This window comes from Protomyctophum bolini, assembly GCF_963924005.1.
Source record: "Protomyctophum bolini genome assembly, chromosome: 19".
Classification (NCBI taxonomy): Eukaryota; Metazoa; Chordata; class Actinopteri; order Myctophiformes; family Myctophidae; genus Protomyctophum; species Protomyctophum bolini.
The window spans coordinates 39,271,328-39,287,473 of NC_137880.1; the positions used below are offsets into that span (position 1 = coordinate 39,271,328).

Sequence of the window (16,146 nt, forward strand, 5' to 3'; positions counted from 1 at the left end):
TATTATATAAACATCATTGATGAATAATGATAATGGCTGTTTTAGATGTATTTTATGATAAGTTTCAGTGACCGTGTCTGTAGAGAAAGTGTCTCTTGTACCATGCGATCATATCAGGACGTCGCGTTGTGTTGGATCATGTCCGCAGCATGCAGACGCAGTCAAGGAAAACATTCAATCAGGACGTCGCGTTGTGTTGGATCATGTCCGCAGCATGCAGACGCAGTCAAGGAAAACATTCCGATCGGCCTCGCCCTCTAGGCTCGTTTCATTTTCTAAAGTAGCGTTCCTTGTGGAGTGGCAACAGGGATCTGTGCCTGTGATCTGGCAAGCCATGACGCCTACTTTTAAATTAGTAGTATTTAAATTAGTAGTATTTAAATTAGTAGTATTTAAATTAGTAGTATTTAAATTAGTAGTATTTAAATTAGTAGTATTTAAATTAGTAGTATTTAAAGGTTCAACCAAGGTTCATGTTTTAGGTTATTAGAGAAAGTAAAAGATGAGTGTTTTTTTTTTTCATTTCCTGGGGTCTAGTAGGACTATAGTAAATAAAAAATAAGAAATCGCTAAAAAAGTATGTAAAAAAAAATACATTATGTAGTCCCATGTTCGAATGCCAACCCCCCTGTCAAAAATAGTTAAAATCGCTAAAACGAAAGAAAGCAGCAAATAAAATAAAAAATAACACTCATCTTTTACTCAACCTAAAACATGAACCTTGGTTGAAAAATAAACAACTAAAGTTGTCCTTTAAAACATCTGTTGCGGATTGCACCTTTTTTTATTATTATTATTATAAACGTATGTTTATAATAATAATAAACGTATATGTATTAGCATTGTAACAGCTCGTGCACAGCAGCGCGTCAGAGGTGTTTTTTGAGTTCACCTTATATGTGTGTTCATGACAGTATGACTGACTACCAGTAGGGGTGCTGTTGTGCCAGAGAGAGATAGTATTAGTGCTGCACTGTTGCCTGCTATTAAATGAGAGAGAGAGAGAGAGAGAGAGAGAGAGAGAGAGAGAGAGAGAGAGAGAGAGACACAGAGAGAGACACAGAGAGAGAGAGAGAGAGAGAGAGAGAGGAGGGGGGAGGGGAGTTGCAACACTCAGTTCACACGGGTGTGATTTTTATACCATCAGCCGCCTCTAGCTCTAGGAGTTTGTCCACGTGACGTGACGTCACGTCAGTCCCACCGTCACAGACAGGCACAGAGTGGCACCCATCCTCACCCATCCTCACCCACACACACACACACACACCCCCTCACCCACCCAGCGGGGCCGCTCTGGGACGATGCCTGCCCCGCCGCGGGGACGAGACGACCAGTCCACAACAGTCCCGGCCGGCTGCGACAGCGAGACACCGCCGCTTCTCCTCCTCCTCCTCTCCAGCATCTCCGACCTCCGACATCCACCTCCGCCACAGCCGACAGAAGCATATTAGCCAGCCCGCCTCGGAACCTCATGAAGCCCGCCCCGCCGTGGCCGTGGTGGGTGAACAGCACTGCCAGGCGGAAAGCAGCAGCAGAATCCGCGGAGGAGGAGGAGGACTAGGATAAGGAGGAGAATGTTCTGGCGCGTCGGCGTCGGGTTCTGTGCGGCTGATCATCTGGTGGGAGGCCGGAGCACCAGCGGGTCCTCCTCCGCCTCCTCCTCCTCCTCCGCCTCGCGGCCGCCGCTGCTGTCCGTGTACGGGTGCATGGTCGTCGCCTGCCCGCTGCGGGACGTCCTGATGTCGGCCCTCATGCAGGAGGTGGGCTCCGACTCCTGGTGGAGGAAGACCCTGTATCTGACCGGAGGGGCTCTGCTGGCCGCGGCCGCCTATCTCATCCACGAGCTGCTGGTCGTCCGGTAATGAATGATCAATAACGCAGTAGTAATAGTATATTTATATATAATCAATGAGAATAAATAGAATGCCAAATGCACCATGCACCGATCGTCCACAGTATCTAGGCTACACACACACACACACACACACACACACACACACACACACACACACACACACACACACACACACACACACACACACACACACACACACACACACACAGGCTATACACACACGCAAGGCTGGCCCGCAGGGCTCCCAAATAGGCTACTGGTGGTGTTGTTGTTGATATTTAGATTCATATATAGCTGAACTTCTAGTTATTTTTTTGCACGTGTATTTCTCATCATATGTTTTTGTCAGTGCATGCATGATACACATACATGACATTACACTGTATACCGTAGTACGAGGAAGTATATTATATCATGCTATGGTGAATTTGAAATCGTGAGTGGGGGTGGGGTGGAGGGGGGGGGGGGGGTAACGCGGTTTCATGTGCGACTGTCAAAGAGGGAGATTCCATGTTTATTGTGGCTTATTAAGCATTCATCAGAAATAATAATATTATAGCACTTATATGAGGCATATTTGGGCTCAAATGTATAGCACGGGCTAATGTTGTCAATCTGTCTATTGACTTATTGACCGCGTCGCCTTAATTAATATGCTCTATTAATAACAGCGCATGTTTCATGCATTTGGGAGCCTTTTTTGCCGATGATATATCTCAAGTCAAGGGCTTGGGGATATAATATACGGCATGTACCGTTTCCTAGTATAGGCTATAGCCTATACTCGGCCGTAAACACTGCAGTCCTGATCGGAATGACCTTTATATTGACATCGGGTGAAAAGCTTCAACCTCGATGATGGTTGTTTTCATCATCAGGCCTATTGCTTTAGGGTTCTCTTCTGTTGTCCTTGCATACACAGTAAACATCTCCATTTGCCTGCAGTCTGGTAGCTTATAATGTTGACATTGTGTCTGCATATCTTCTCCATTATAGGCTATACACATTCATTTAGGCTCCCTGGAAGGAATCCAAGCAGAATTTGATGCATGAGCACGTCTGATGATGCCGTTGAATGCTTTCTGAAAGACTAGAAATCTAGTATAATATATACAGTATAGTTGGATATAGTTCTCATTATATGGCTGGCTTGCATGCTTTGATTTATCACACTTCAATGTTGTTGTTTTACAGTGTCGCTGTGTGTATAGCCTACTATGGCCTACTGTATATCTGCCTTCAAATCATATAGATCCATATGCTCATGTATCCCTATATGTATATACATTTTATACACATTATAGCCGTTTATTGCGATAGGAATGAAGACAGAAACAAACAAGCAGATCCTCTTGGGCGATCATTTCAGCTCCACTGAGCAGCTCTAGTGGACAACAGCATCATATATATAGGGCTGTTCTGTGTTCACGCTCCCAGCGCTTTGCAAAGTGAACAACAGCTCGCCTTCAAAGTGTGCACCATTCAGCAAGCCTGCACGTGAGCACTGACTGACTGACTGACTGACTGACTGACTGGCTGAACAAACCCTCAGTGTCCATTCAACCCCGTGCGTGCGGGTCCCTCAACTCCCTTTGGTAGACCTATATACACACGCTCTGGGTTCAAAGCACACGGAGGGTTTTTTTCTTATAGCCAGTCAGGGACGTGCAGAGAGTGTTAGAGGGGCAGGGGCTGAAATAAATACCGTCAAGAGGGCACTTTTGGACACAAATAGCTATTTTCGAGGAGAGGAGAGGAGAGGAGAGGAGAGGAGAGGAGAGGAGAGGAGAGGAGAGGAGGATATTTTGCATTTCTTCCACCAAGTATAGTAAAATGCTGCATCTGTGGGTCTGGAGAGGGCAGTTGTTTCACAGACGGGTAAAAAGGGGCTGAAGCTAGACCCCTAATTTAATGTGTGCACGTCCCTGTATAGCCAGTGGTGCCTGGATGCTGCATGCAGCCTGACTGACTGCAGGGGCCTCGGTCAGGGGCCTCGGTCAGGGGCCTCCATCAGGGGCCTCCGTCAGGGGCCTCCGTCAGGGGCCTCCATTAGGGGCCTCGGTCAGGGGCCTCTGTCAGGAGCCTCCTTTAGGGGCCTCCGTCAGGGGCCTCCGTCAGGGGCCTCCGTCAGGGGCCTCCTTTAGGGGCCTCCGTCAGGGGCCTCTGTCAGGGGCCTACATTAGGGGCCTCGGTCAGGGGCCTCCATTAGGGGCCTCGGTCAGGGGCCTCCATTAGGGGCCTCGGTCAGGGGCCTCCATTAGGGGCCTCCGTCAGGGGCCTCCGTCAGGGGCCTCCGTCAGGGGCCTCGGTCAGGGGCCTCGGTCAGGGGCCTCGGTCAGGGGCCTCGGTCAGGGGCCTCCGTCAGGGGCCTCCGTCAGGGGCCTCCGTCAGGGGCCTCCATCAGGGGCCTCCTTCAGGGGCCTCCGTCAGGGGCCTCCGTCAGGGGCCTCCGTCAGGGGCATTTTCTATTGAAAAATAGCAGATCTACAAGCTCATAGCAGACGCTCTTAATCCAGAGCGATTTACATTAAGCAAGAACAAAAAGCATGGGAATAGCCAATAGCCTACATCACATAATAAAAAGCATTTATCATGAAACATGCGTAAGCTATAAGAACGTAACAGTGGAATATATCTATATAATGAAACCATACATATAAACTATACATATATGCTATACACATGTACTATGACGTGCACTATATGACTACATACAATGCAATTCTAGTGCCGTCTACGTAACATGCTATAAGTCTGTATCTAATGCTATCTAAGTCTACAAAAGGCCTATCCATAGAGGAACGACTGGCAGAGAAGCGGTCAAAGTGTTTGAACACTAGATGGCAGTAAAGAAGTAGAACATGCATTTTCAGGTCGTATCGGGGACACCAATGTCATCCAATCAGGGGAGAGAAGAACTAATTAAGTGAAGAGCGATGATTGGACCGTGTATGTGTATTCTCATTATCATTTTAACAGGAAGGAGGAGGAGCTAAACTCCAAGGATGCCATCATCCTCCACCAGTTCTCCAGACCCCAGAGTGGCGTCCCCTCCCTCTCCCCCTTCTGCCTCAAGATGGAGACCTATCTGCGCATGGCCGACCTGCCCTACCAGGTGGGAACATGGTTTAAACCATGGGCAACTTTGACCATATAGAGGACCACTAACGTTCCACACTCACTCCAGAGGGCCACTATAGTTCCACACTCACTCCAGAGGGCCACTATAGTTCCACACTCACTCCAGAGGGCCACTATAGTTCCACACTCACTCCAGAGGGCCACTATAGTTCCACACTCACTCCAGAGGGCCACTATAGTTCCACACTCACTCCAGAGGGCCACTATAGTTCCACACTCACTCCAGAGGGCCACTATAGTTCCACACTCACTCCAGAGGGCCACTATAGTTCCACACTCACCCCAGAGGGCCACTATAGTTCCACACTCACTCCAGAGGGCCACTATAGTTCCACACTCACTCCAGAGGGCCAATATAGTTCCACACTCACTCCAGAGGGCCACTATAGTTCCACACTCACTCCAGAGGGCCACTATAGTTCCACACTCACTCCAGAGGGCCACTATAGTTCCACACACACTCCAGAGGGCTCACCCCAGAGGGCCACTGTCATAGCAAAAATAGCCAATCTACAAACTCAGTGCGACGCGCTTTGAGCTTGTAGATCAGCTTTTTTTGCTATATTTGAATTGAAAACCTGAATTATCTTTTTTGACATTTTTAAATTGGAATCCTGAAAAAAAAAACTTTTTAAGCATTATGTTATAATTTAGCTATTGACTTGGAACCCTGGAACAACATATTTTCAGATGATTTAGAATAGATTAAGACCATATTCTATATTTAGGGTCTAAATGGGTTAACCCATTCTGAACGGGAACCCATTATGGTGTTAGCATCATGTCATGCTTTAGCTATTGAAAAATATCAGATCTACAAGCTCATAGCGCGCCACCGAGTGGCGCGCTACGAGCTTGTAGGTCTGCTATTTTTTGAAAAATCGAAGAACGACTGACATTTTTTAGAATCTGATCTCAGGTCAGAATGGGTTGATCAGACCACTGTGTGTGTCCAGTGGAAACCTCGTGTGAATCTGATCTCAGGTCACATGGGTTATAATCAGACCAGTGTGTGTCCAGTGGAAACCTCGTATGAATCTGATCTCAGGTCAGAATTGGTTGATCAGACCACTGTGTGTGTCCAGTGGAAACCTCGTGTGAATCTGATCTCAGGTCAGAATGGGTTCATCAGACCCAGTGTGTGTGTCCGGTGGAAACCTCGTGTGAATCTGATCTCAGGTCACATGGGTTATAATCAGACTAGTGTGTGTCCAGTGGAAACCTCGTATGAATCTGATCTCAGGTCAGAATGGGTTCATCAGACCCAGTGTGTGTGTCCGGTGGAAACCTCGTGTGAATCTGATCTCAGGTCACATGGGTTATAATCAGACTAGTGTGTGTCCAGTGGAAACCTCGTATGAATCTGATCTCAGGTCAGAATGGGTTAATCAGACCCAGTGTGTGTGTGTCCAGTGGAAACCTCGTGTGAATCTGATCTCAGGTCAGAATGGGTTCATCAGACCCAGTGTGTGTGTCCAGTGTAAAACCTCGTGTGAATCTGATCTCAGGTCAGAATGGGTTAAGATGTGTGTAAAGGTACTAAGGTTCTAGGTATCACCCCCCCAGAACTACTTCGACGGGAGGCTGTCTCCTCAGGGGAAGATGCCGTGGGTGGAGTACAACCAGGAGACGGCGTGCGGCGGCGACTTCATGGAGGACTTCCTGGAGGAGCGCCTGGGCGCCAGTCTCAACCAGAGCCTGACGCCACGGGAGAGGGCCGTGGCGCGCGCCATCACCAAGATGGTGGAGGAGCACTTCTACTGGTGAGAGAGTTTATAGTTCACCACCAAGATGGTGGAGGAGCACTTCTACTGGTGAGAGAGTAAAGGCCTATTCATAGTCTGGATTTGGGGTGGTGAGGTGACCACCGCTCCGGTGGTGAGGTGACCACCGCTCCGGTGGTGAGTTGACCACAGGAGCTGAAATAACGTTGAGCGGTGGTGAGTAAAAACAGAGAGAAGGGCTGGAGCGGTGGCGGTGGTTTGCTCTTCACCGCGGCTCAGTGACGTCATGTTGTAGTTCGGTGGTCACCTCAGTGACGTCATGTTGTAGTTCGGTGGTCACCTCAGTGACGTCATGTTGTAGTTCGGTGGTCACCCCACCACCGTAAATCCAGACTATGTATGAGCCTTTATAGTTCACCACCAAGATGGTGGAGGAGCACTTCTACTGGTGAGAGAGTATAAAAGGCTCATACATAGTCTGGATTTACGGTGGTGGGGTGACCACCGAACTACAACACCACCGCTCCAGCCCTTCTCTCTGTTTTTACTCACCACCGCTCAACGTTATTTCAGCTCCGGTGGTCGGTGGTCACCTCACCACCGAAAATCCAGACTATGAATAGGCCTTTAAGGGATATTCACTTTTCGGTGAAGACGTGTTAGTAAAAACAGAGAGATGTGTTGTGTGAGCGGTGACCTGCACCCGCGGCTCAGTGACGTCATGTTTTCGGTGGTCACCTCACCAGAAACGTGACTACGACTAGTCATTTAGGAGAAGGCTGCATGTGTGCCGTGTCATTTAGGAGAAGGCTGCATGTGTGCCGTGTCATTTCAGTTGACGATTAACCCATTCTGACCTGAGATCAGATTCTAAAAATGTCTGTTTGAAAATGACAGTTTTCTGAAAAAGCTAAATGTTTATATCTCAGTCGTTCTTCGATCTTTCAAAAATAGCAGATCTACAAGGTCGTAGCGCGCCACTCGGTGGCGCGCTATGAGCTTGTAGATCTTGCGCAATACACTCTATTGGCACACAAATAATTGTGATTAACCATATAATTGTGTTTTATTTTGGCATAAAGTTACAATTAGTATTTCTATTTGCCTTTTAGGCTTCGTTATCACAAGTTGCAGATATAAATAACTTAAATATGCCAAGAAATTACAAAAAAATATATTCTTCTTTCCAAATTGCTTCGCGAAATAGTGAAAATAGTTGATCTACGAAGATCAACTATAGTTCTGTTATTTTTGATTGACAGCCCATACATCCACACAGAAAAGCCCTATCTGATTGACAGCCCCATACATCCACACAGAAAAGTCTTATCTGATTGACAGCCCATACTTCCACACAGAAAAGTCCTATCTGATTGACAGCCCCATACATCCACACAGTAAAGTCCTATCTGATTGACAGCCCCATACATCCACACAGAAAAGTCCTATCTGATTGACAGCCCCATACATCCAAACAGAAAAGTCCTATCTGATTGACAGCCCCATACATCCACACAGAAAAGTCCTATCTGATTGACAGCCCATACATCCAAACAGAAAAGTCCTATCTGATTGACAGCCCCATACATCCAAACAGAAAAGTCCTGTCTGATTGACAGCCCATACATCCACACAGAAAAGCCCTATCTGATTGACAGCCCCATACATCCAAACAGAAAAGTCCTATCTGATTGACAGCCCCATACATCCAAACAGAAAAGTCCTGTCTGATTGACAGCCCATACATCCACACAGAAAAGCCCTATCTGATTGACAGCCCCATACATCCAAACAGAAAAGTCCTATCTGATTGACAGCCCCATACATCCAAACAGAGAAGCCCTATCTGATTGACAGCCCCATACATCCACACAGAAAAGTCCTATCTGATTGACAGCCCCATACATCCACACAGAAAAGTCCTATCTGATTGACAGCCCCATACATCCAAACAGAAAAGCCCTATCTGATTGACAGCCCCATACATCCAAACAGAAAAGCCCTATCTGATTGACAGCCCCATACATCCACACAGAAAAGTCCTATCTGATTGACAGCCCCATACATCCACACAGAAAAGTCCTATCTGATTGACAGCCCCATACATCCAAACAGAGAAGCCCTATCTGATTGACAGCCCCATACATCCACACAGAAAAGTCCTATCTGATTGACAGCCCCATACATCCACACAGAAAAGTCCTATCTGATTGACAGCCCCATTCATCCACACAGAAAAGTCCTATCTGATTGACAGCCCCATACATCCACACAGAAAAGTCCTATCTGATTGACAGCCCATACATCCACACAGAAAAGTCCTATCTGATTGACAGCCCATACATCCACACAGAAAAGTCCTATCTGATTGACAGCCCCATACATCCACACAGAGAAGTCCTATCTGATTGACAGCCCCATACATCCAAACAGAAAAGTCTTATCTGATTGACAGCCCCATACATCCACACAGAAAAGCCCTATCTGATTGACAGCCCCATACATCCACACAGAAAAGCCCTATCTGATTGACAGCCCCATACATCCACACAGAAAAGCCCTATCTGATTGACAGCCCCATACATCCACACAGAAAAGCCCTATCTGATTGACAGCCCCATACATCCAAACAGAAAAGTCTTATCTGATTGACAGCCCCATACATCCACACAGAAAAGCCCTATCTGATTGACAGCCCCATACATCCACACAGAAAAGCCCTATCTGATTTACAGCCCCATACATCCACACAGAAAAGCCCTATCTGATTGACAGCCCCATACATCCACACAGTAAAGTCCTATCTGATTGACAGCCCCATACATCCAAACAGAAAAGTCCTATCTGATTGACAGCCCCATACATCCACACAGAAAAGTCCTATCTGATTGACAGCCCATACATCCACACAGAAAAGTCCTGTCTGATTGACAGCCCCATACATCCAAACAGAAAAGTCCTATCTGATTGACAGCCCTGTCATCTGTCTAAACTATGTTAAACTCACTTTACCAAGTCGATTTTGGCCACTCAATTTGTGCATGTGCATACCCTCTATAGTAATACAAACGTGTGTGTGTGTGTGTGTGTGTGTGTGTGTGTGTGTGTGTGTGTGTGTGTGTGTGTGTGTGTGTGTGTGTGTGTGTGTTTGTGCGTGTGTGCGTGTGTCCGTGCGTGTGTCCGTGTGTGTGTCCGTGTGTGTGTGCGTGCGTGCGTCTCCCTCCCACCACCAGGACCATAGCGTACTGCCAGTGGGTGGACAACGTGGAGCAGACCCAGCGCATGCTGTCGGTCAGCGGTCCGCTCAGCGACCTCCTCAAGTGGATCCTCAGTCAGCTGACCGGCGGCATCGTCAAGCGGGAGATGTACGGCCACGGCATCGGGCGTTTCTCCAGGGAGGAGGTGTACGCCCTGATGGAGAAGGACATGAGGACGCTGGCCACGCTGCTAGGTAGGACCATAGAGACATGAGGACACTGGCCACACTGCTATAGGTAGGACCATAGTGACATGAGGACACTGGCCACACTGCTATAGGTAGGACCACAGACACATGAGGACATTGGCCACGCTGCTATAGGTAGGACCACAGAGACATGAGGACACTGGCCACGCTGCTAGGTAGGACCACAGAGACATGAGGACACTGGCCACACTGCTATAGGTAGGACCACAGAGACATGAGGACACTGGCCACGCTGCTAGGTAGGACCATAGAGACATGAGGACGCTGGCCACGCTGCTATAGGTAGGACCATAGAGACATGAGGACACTGGCCACGCTGCTATAGGTAGGACCATAGAGACATGAGGACACTGGCCACACTGCTATAGGTAGGACCATAGAGACATGAGGACACTGGCCACACTGCTATAGGTAGGACCACAGAGACATGAGGACATTGGCCACGCTGCTATAGGTAGGACCACAGACACATGAGGACATTGGCCACGCTGCTATAGGTAGGACCACAGAGACATGAGGACACTGGCCACGCTGCTATAGGTAGGACCATAGAGACATGAGGACACTGGCCACGCTGCTAGGTAGGACCATAGAGACATGAGGACACTGGCCACGCTGCTATAGGTAGGACCACAGAGACATGAGGACACTGGCCACGCTGCTATAGGTAGGACCACAGACACATGAGGACACTGGCCACGCTGCTAGGTAGGACCACAGAGACATGAGGACACTGGCCACACTGCTACTGTAGGTAGGACTAGTGATGCACCGAATATTCGGCAGCAGAAAATATTCGGCAGAAAATGGCTAAAAATGCATTTTCGGCCTATTCGGTTTCGGCCCGAATAGGCAGAAAATATATCACTGAATAGTTTATGCAATTAATGCATTAAAAAGAGCTGAATACATGTTTTATGGACCCATAATAGTGATTATTATTTAAGTTAGGTTTTGCCATATCCATTTATTTTGCCATAAATTAGGTAGCTTTAAGGTACGGCCATGACCGCTATGGTAGGAAAAAAGATATATAATATTAATCATATTCGGATATTCGGATATTCGGTTTTCGGCCAACTGTTTCCTATATTCAGTATTCGGTTTCGGCCAAGAATTTACCTTTCGGTGCATCCCTAGGTAGGACCACAGACACATGAGGACACTGGCCACGCTGCTAGGTAGGACCATAGGACCTGCTAGGTAGGCCAGTGTCCTCATGTGTCTGTGACCCATATAAGAGTCCATTTGGTTTCAGGTATACACTTAAAAACCCATTTTGACCTGAGATCAGATTCTATAAATGTCTTCTGCATCATTGACAGTTTTCTGAAAAAGCTATGTTTCTATGTCAGTCGTTCTTCGACTTTAAAAAAATAGCAGACCTACAAGCTCAAATAGCAGACCTACATAGCAGACCTACAATGATAACAGACCTACAAGACCTACAAAAGAGCAGACCTACAACCAAAAACGTTGAGAACCCCCCCCCCCCCCCCCCTACCAGCATACTAGTTGTATAACGATCAGAATCAAATATCTATATTTTTCAAAGGAAATCAAGTAATCCATGAAGTCCTCAAATACATAGGCAACGCATTGCTCAAAACAAATAATAATAATAATAAGTAGCCTGTATTCCTCACCCAAACTTCACGTCAGGATTCAGGAGGCCACAGCAGGGTCAGGATTCAGGAGGCCACAGCAGGGTCAGGATTCAGGAGGCCACAGCAGGGTCAGGATTCAGGAGGCCACAGCAGGGTCAGGATTCAGGAGGCCACAGCAGGGTCAGGATTCAGGAGGCCACAGCAGGGTCAGGATTCAGGAGGCCACAGCAGGGTCAGGATTCAGGAGGCCACAGCAGGGTCAGGATTCAGGAGGCCACAGCAGGGTCAGGATTCAGGAGGCCACAGCAGGGTCAGGATTCAGGAGGCCACAGCAGGGTCAGGATTCAGGAGGCCACAGCAGGGTCAGGATTCAGGAGGCCACAGCAGGGTCAGGATTCAGGAGGCCACAGCAGGGTCAGGATTCAGGAGGCCACAGCAGGGTCAGGATTCAGGAGGCCACAGCAGGGTCAGGATTCAGGAGGCCACAGCAGGGTCAGGATTCAGGAGGCCACAGCAGGGTCAGGATTCAGGAGGCCACAGCAGGTTTCCCCCTTTGTCCAAAAGCTCTGAACTGATTCAGAGATATAAATGTTCCTTGAGCAAACTTTTCTTCCTCAGATCTTCAGAGGTTTTCCAGCCTCATCAATATCTGATTATGTTGAATTGATTATCTGATCATGGTTTAGTATTTTGGCCTTAAAGGAGTCTCTTTGACAAACAATCACTTGTTGTTGATACCTAAAACAGCTGTCTCACTTCCTGTTCTTAGCTGTTTCCTGGTACCTCACTTCCTGGAACTATTGCCCCCACAGCTCCCTCCTATGAGCAAACCTTGAAAAACATGGTTTAACTACACAAAACAAAACATATCTTCTGTACGCTACATTAAATGGAGGTCAAATATTCCACCATATTTTAACCAATATATTCCCTTGTTATATCACCCAGTAGGCTGTGTTTCATTTATACTGTCAATACTCAATACCAGGACAGGAAATATACATTTCTTCTCACATTTATGTAAACGGTAGATGGTGCATTTATATAGCGCCTTTGCATCACATTCACCCGTTCACACACACACAGTCACACCCCGATGGACAGATTTAATTTGATGGACATACAGTATTATAATAATAATAATAATAATAATAATAATACAGTATTGGCCTGTGACCTCAGCTCATGTCACATGTCACATGTCACATAAGCGGTGATCCTCAAACTGAGCCTGTCACTTGCCCGGGAAGCCAGTAGAACAGGTAACAGAGCCAGTAGAACAGGTAACAGAGGCAGTAGAACAGGTAACAGAGCCAGTAGAACAGGTAACAGAGCCAGTAGAACAGGTAACAGAGCCAGTAGAACAGGTAACAGAGCCAGTAGAACAGGTAACAGAGCCAGTAGAACAGGTAACAGAGCCAGTAGAACAGGTAACAGAGCCAGTAGAACAGGTAACAGAGCCAGTAGAACAGGTAACAGAGCCAGTAGAACAGGTAACAGAGCCAGTAGAACAGGTAACAGAGCCAGTAGAACAGGTAACAGAGCCAGTAGAACAGGTAACAGAGCCAGTAGAACAGGTAACAGAGGCTAAACTACTTGGAGTGGTACTAGATCCTAAACTGAATTGGACTAAACAAATTGACAATATAGTAACTAAAGTGGGAAGAAGTATTGCCGTAACCAGGAAACGTTCTCGCTACATAACACTAAACACTAGGAAAGCAGTAATTCAAGCTCTAGTTATCACATCTTGCAGAGTATTGCCCAGTCATCTGGTCATCGGCTACACAAACAGACATACATAAATTACAAATAGCTCAAAACAAAGCTGCCAGATTAGCTCTCCAGTGTTCCAACAGGACACACATTGCAGAAATGCACAGAAATCTATCATGGCTTTACTGTTGAGAATAGATTACATTCACGTATTCTTACGTTTTTCAGAAATGTATTAATGGGGAAAAAAAAACCACAGTATTTATTTGAACAGGCAGCACATGTAAGAGATGAACATAACCATATGACTAGACAAGCCAGTTCGGGTGTTTTGGTGGCACCTAAACCAAGAATAAATATTCTTAAATATTATATTATCTATAGAGCAGTAATAGGTTGGAATGCACTACCAAAGTGTATAACCAATACAAATACAAAATTCATCTTTAAAATCAAGTTAAAAGAACACCTTATGTAAACCATACTGCAGTAAACCTGGGGAAATAATAATTCAAATGTATAATACGTTGAAAGTGATTTATTTGCTATGTTTTCTTTGTTTTTTATTTCTCCTATGTTTTTTATTTCTTATTTTATATTTTATTTTACTATGTTTTATTTTGAGTTAGTGTTTGTAAACAATTGTAAGTATTGCCTTTGTTAAATGTTAAATGTTTGTGGACCCCAGGAAGACAAGGCAAGGCAAAAGCTAATGGGGATCCTTATAAACAATAAACAATAAACAATGGTGGTTTAAAAACATGGTGGATATCATAGCACACTGACTGCTGACCTCTTGTGGTGAAAAGCGAGCATTGCACCTTGGCTGTTTATTGTGTAATAGATGCAGAGGGAGTCAGATCTCAGGCTTTGACAAACTCCATGTATGTGTGTGTGTGAGTGTGAGTGTGAGTGTGAGTGTGAGTGTGAGTGTGAGTGTGTGTGTGTGTGTGTGTGTGTGTGTGTGTGTGCATCTATGCATCTATGCATGTATTTTAGCTTTTAAGTAAAGTCCAAGCCTACAACAACTTCAGATATTTCAAAAACTATAAGTTTAGGTTACGGACTATGCAAGGCAGAGGCGTCCACCCCCCTGAGTCCAAGTTAGACTAGACCGCATACCTCATGTCTCTCCTTCTCTCTCTCTCTGCAGGGGATAAGAACTACCTCATGTCTCCCCTTGTCTCTCTCTGAAGGGGATAAGAACTACCTCATGTCTCTCTCCAGGGGATAAGAACTACCTCATGTCTCCCCTTGTCTCTCTCTGCAGGGGATAAGAACTACCTCATGTCTCCCCTTGTCTCTCTCTGAAGGGGATAAGAACTACCTCATGTCTCTCTCCAGGGGATAAGAACTACCTCATGTGTCCCCTTGTCTCTCTCTGCAGGGGATAAGAACTACCTCATGTCTCTCTGCAGGGGATAAGAAGTACCTCATGTCTCCCCTTGTCTCTCTGCAGGGGATAAGAAGTACCTCATGTCTCCCCTTGTCTCTCTGCAGGGGATAAGAAGTACCTCATGTCTCCCCTTGTCTCTCTGCAGGGGATAAGAAGTACCTCATGTCTCCCCTTGTCTCTCTCTGCAGGGGATAAGAACTACCTCATGTCTCTCCTTGTCTCTCTCTGCAGGGGATAAGAAGTACCTCATGGGCTCCAAGATGTCCGCCGTAGACGCTGCCGTGTTCAGCCACCTCGCCCCCGCCATGTGGTCGCTGCCCGGAACACGGCCCGAGCAGCTCATCAAAGGTCAGAGGTCCACGCACACCATGTGACACGCTCTGTCTACACGCCGCTACACGCTACACGCTACACGCTACATGCTACACGCTACATGCTACACGCTACATGTGGCATTAGTACTGCACCCTTTAACCCATTTTGGGCGGGAACTCCTTTTGGTGTTATACTTTATTACCTTGTGATGTCAGAACATCATTCTAGAATCTGACCTCAGGTCAGAATGGTAAACTGTCAGGATGTAGAAGACATTTTGTAGAATCTGACCTCAGGTCAGAATGCATGGCTTCAAGCCCTCATACTCTCTGTCGCCCCCTCCAGGCGAGCTCATCAACCTGGCCATGTACTGCGAGCGCATCCGCCGGCGTTTCTGGCCCGAGTGGCTGGTGGACCTGGACGACCTCCGCTACGACTCCTCCCCCTCCCCCTCCTCCTCCCCCTCCCCCTCCAAACCGCTGCCCGACCTGGGCCTCTACTCCGCGTGCACGGACACCTTCCTCCAGGACCACACGCACACGCACACGCACACGTCGGCGTGCACGCCGGCGGACAGCGACCGCACCGGACACTCGCTGTGCGACTCGGACATGGACACGGACTGCTCCGAGGGTTAGGGTTACAGGGACACGGACTGCTCTGTTGACGGGAGCCTTTTTTGCATGCACGCACATACACACACACACACACACACACACGCACATACAGACACACACGCACATACACACACACACACGCACATACACACACACACATGCACATACAGACACACACACACACACGCACATACAGACACACACACACACACAGTCACGCACACACACAGTCACGCACGCACACACACACACACACAAACACACACACACACACAGACACACACACACACACACAGTCACACACGCACA

The 16,146-nt window shown here is 47.2% G+C and overlaps 1 protein-coding gene across 1 annotated transcript; it reads left to right on the top strand.

Annotated features, from left to right (window-relative positions):
• Positions 1-1,751: 1,751 nt before the first annotated feature.
• LOC308334719 (failed axon connections homolog) lies at positions 1,752-15,858 on the top strand (the record flags this gene model as incomplete). The annotated part of the gene is made up of 6 exons (XM_080791523.1): positions 1,752-1,858; positions 4,835-4,970; positions 6,563-6,759; positions 9,954-10,171; positions 15,137-15,253; positions 15,566-15,858. The coding sequence occupies 6 exons, from the start codon at positions 1,752-1,754 to the stop codon at positions 15,856-15,858; spliced, it is 1,068 nt and encodes a 355-aa protein (XP_080647649.1).
• Between the last annotated feature and the right edge of the window lie 288 nt (positions 15,859-16,146).